Source organism: Rhagoletis zephyria, unplaced genomic scaffold (assembly GCF_001687245.7).
Source record: "Rhagoletis zephyria isolate East Lansing unplaced genomic scaffold, Rhagoletis_zephyria_1.1 Rzeph_scaffold_01143, whole genome shotgun sequence".
In the NCBI taxonomy this organism is placed as follows: domain Eukaryota; kingdom Metazoa; phylum Arthropoda; class Insecta; order Diptera; family Tephritidae; genus Rhagoletis; species Rhagoletis zephyria.
Genome location: NW_016158227.1, coordinates 1 through 3070, shown reverse-complemented (window position 1 = coordinate 3070; position 3070 = coordinate 1). Strand labels below are relative to the sequence as shown.

Below are 3070 nucleotides of genomic sequence, written 5' to 3'. Positions count from 1 at the left end.
TATCTTAAGTACAACACACACATTAACAAACATGTTAAGCAAACACATAGTTTTATCAACCTAAGATAGATTATTTTGTTACTAAAAGGAAGTTGACAATCTTTGCGACCTGAAACGCGAGATCCCAAAATAGCTATAGTGCTGCCACTGTATTAGTATTTCGTAATAATTCACTTTTCTTTCTATCTTCTTTCGTTTGATATATATATTACACAGTAGAATTTCGATAATCCGAACAATTGATTGCAGACCCGATTCGAATTACTGAATTATTCGGATTATTGGATTATTTTTTATACGTGAAGGTATATAAGAAAAATGCAAATTTCAATAAAAAACCAAACATGATATAATTTATTAATAATAAAACAAACATTTAACTCTTAATGATATGCATATTTACTTTAAGAAGTTACAAAAAATAAAGTTTTTTTACGATTTAAAGAAATCTTTTATATTTGTTTGCTTAACATTTTTTGTGCAAAGCTTCAGCGCTTCATCTCGCAAATCAGTTAAAAATAATATTTTCTCTTGCTCAATATCTTTTTGCTGTGCCCATAAAATAATCTTTTTTAAATTTTCAACTGCTTCAGCATTTGATATTTTCACGCGGAGTGCTCGAGATAAAGAAGAAAAGCGAACAAGAAAATCGACCTCTTCTTCGAGCGCGTGATATACCTCCACCTTGCGCTTTTCTGGTGGAGATGCACTGCATGCCTTTGACCTGGGCCATGCATCCATGTGGTAAGAGAGCCATTTTGGTCCGTGCCACCAGAGTGGGGAATTTGCCAAGTCCTGCGGTTTGCAACCACGGGTGCCGAGGTCGGCTGGATTGTCTTGGCTGCCAACATGGCGCCATGTACCGGTTGGAAGATATTCCCGGATTTGGGAGGTACGATTGGATACATACGTCTTCCATGTACATGGTGGCTTTCCAAGCCAAGCTAGCACAATCTCTGAATCTGACCATAAGAATGTGTTGCACGATTCCAATTTGAGCTGTTTTCGACTAGTTGCGACCAGTTTTGCGAGTAAGACTGCAACACACAGCTCCAGGCGTGGCAAGCTTACCGTCTTCAATGGTGCGACTTTGCTTTTTGCAGCCAAGAGAGTGGAATATCTTTGGTTGCTAGCATCTGCGCGGATGTAAATCGCAGCGCAATATGATTTTTCCGAGGCATCACCAAACCCGTGGATTTGGGTATCTTGCCCCGGAGTGAAATTAACCCATCGAGGGATTTCGATGTGGCAGATGGCTGGCAGATTTTCTGCGAACTGTTGCCATTTTGCCAAAGATATAGGTTTGGCACATTCGGCCCAATCAACGCCATCTAGCCAAAGTTCTTGAAGAAGAATCTTTGCTTGAATCATCACTGGCGATAGACATCCTGCCGGGTCAAAAAGTTTTGCGACAGAGGATAAGATTTGTCGCTTTGCGACGGCATTCGATGTCGATGCAGGCAGAATGGTGTAGGAAAACTTATCGGTGAGTGCGTTCCATTGTATACCAAGGGTTTTAGTTGTGGAAGCGTTCTCAAATTTCAAAAAGTTGGAGTCGAGAAGATCCTCCTTTGGAAATTTTTCTAAAATGGCCGGATGATTGGCCGTTAGTTTCTTGAGTATGAAACCAGCTGACTTAAGCGCTTTGATCACTTGAAAAAATGATTCAGTGGCGTTGTCAATATCATGACTTCCGGATAGGATGTCATCCACATACGTTTCGGTTTTAAGTATTGTGGCAGCCAAGGGAAATGTCGCTATCGTATCATCTGCTAATTGATGCAGGGTACGGATAGCGAGGTATGGTGCACAATTAACGCCGAACGTTACGGTTTTAAGATTATAATCGGTGACAGGAGAGTCAGACGACGTGCGAAACAAGATTCGCTGAAAATCTTTATCGTCCTCGTGGATGAGTATTTGACGATACATTTTTTCAATGTCACCATTCGAATCTGTGCATTCGCCACTGCAGAATGAGCGGCATGAGATCTGGCTGGAGTGTGGGACCAGTGTGCAACACGTCATTCATTGATTTTCCTGAACCAGATGTTTTTGAGGCGTTGAATACCACGCGAACTTTTACCTTATCGGGTTTAACGAACGCATGATGTGGCAAGAGAACGAGAAGTATTTGCCATTAGCTATTATCTCGCATGGCTTCGTGTGCTCCATATGGCCGAGGTCGAGATATTCTTGCAACACATTGTTGTACATTGTGCTAAGTCTCCTTTTTTCTGGAGCGGTCGCTCCATGCTAAAAAACTGCTGAAGTGCAGCAGACCGAGAGTGGCCCAGAGACAGCTTTTTTGGAAATTCTTCCTTGAATGGAAGTCGCACAATGTATCGACCGGTTGGGGCACGAGTCGTTGTTGTTGCATATATGTAAAACTGACGAAGTGGCAACCATCTAAAGAAGGAGAAATCAGCTGACACGGAAAAATCTAAATTCCGCAGATTTCTGCGCTACGGGCTACAACTACAGAAAAATTCTGCGGTGTTGAGTTTTCATTTACATGGCGCTTTGGTAAGACAGATCGTGTCAGCTGACTCGGGTTTACGTACCGGTAGGTTTACGTTCTTGACTAATTTCAGCTTTAGTAACAAAATAATCTATCTTAGGTTGATAAAACTATGTGTTTGTTTAATAATTAAGTTAAATTACATATAATGTAGGTATTGGTATGAGCTTGCAAATGTGAAAAAAATTTGATTCTTTTTTCCTGTCATCCGTATTTATCCTGTATATCGAGCTCGAAATCTTTTCGACAATCTCGTAAGGTCCAATTCGCAATTCATCTAACTTGTTTCTGTTTAATTTGTTTCCATTTTCCACATACACCATATTGCCTACCTCAAAATTATAGTTTTTTTTCGATTTTTATCATACACATTTTTATTGTATTCATGTGATTTTTTTGTATTTTATTTCCAATTCTCTGTCTTTCATCCAATCAATTTCCGAACGGTCTTGTCTTAATTCTTTTGGGATTATTGAAACATCTGTTCCATAAAGTAAATATCTTGGTGCATACCCAGTAACTGAATGTTCTGTGTCGTTGTATTTATTC

At 39.8% G+C, this 3070-nt stretch overlaps 1 protein-coding gene across 1 annotated transcript in view; it reads right to left on the bottom strand.

Annotated features, from left to right (window-relative positions):
* The window catches only part of LOC108362926 (uncharacterized), a 4745-nt gene extending 2528 nt beyond the window's left edge, over positions 1-2217 (bottom strand). Inside the window, exons 1-2 of the mRNA XM_017616081.1 lie at positions 2087-2217; positions 1072-1996 (exon numbers count right to left, since the gene is read on the bottom strand). Coding sequence (XP_017471570.1) covers positions 1072-1996; positions 2087-2217 — 1056 coding nt within the window. The remainder of the gene's footprint in view (positions 1-1071; positions 1997-2086) is intronic.
* Between the last annotated feature and the right edge of the window lie 853 nt (positions 2218-3070).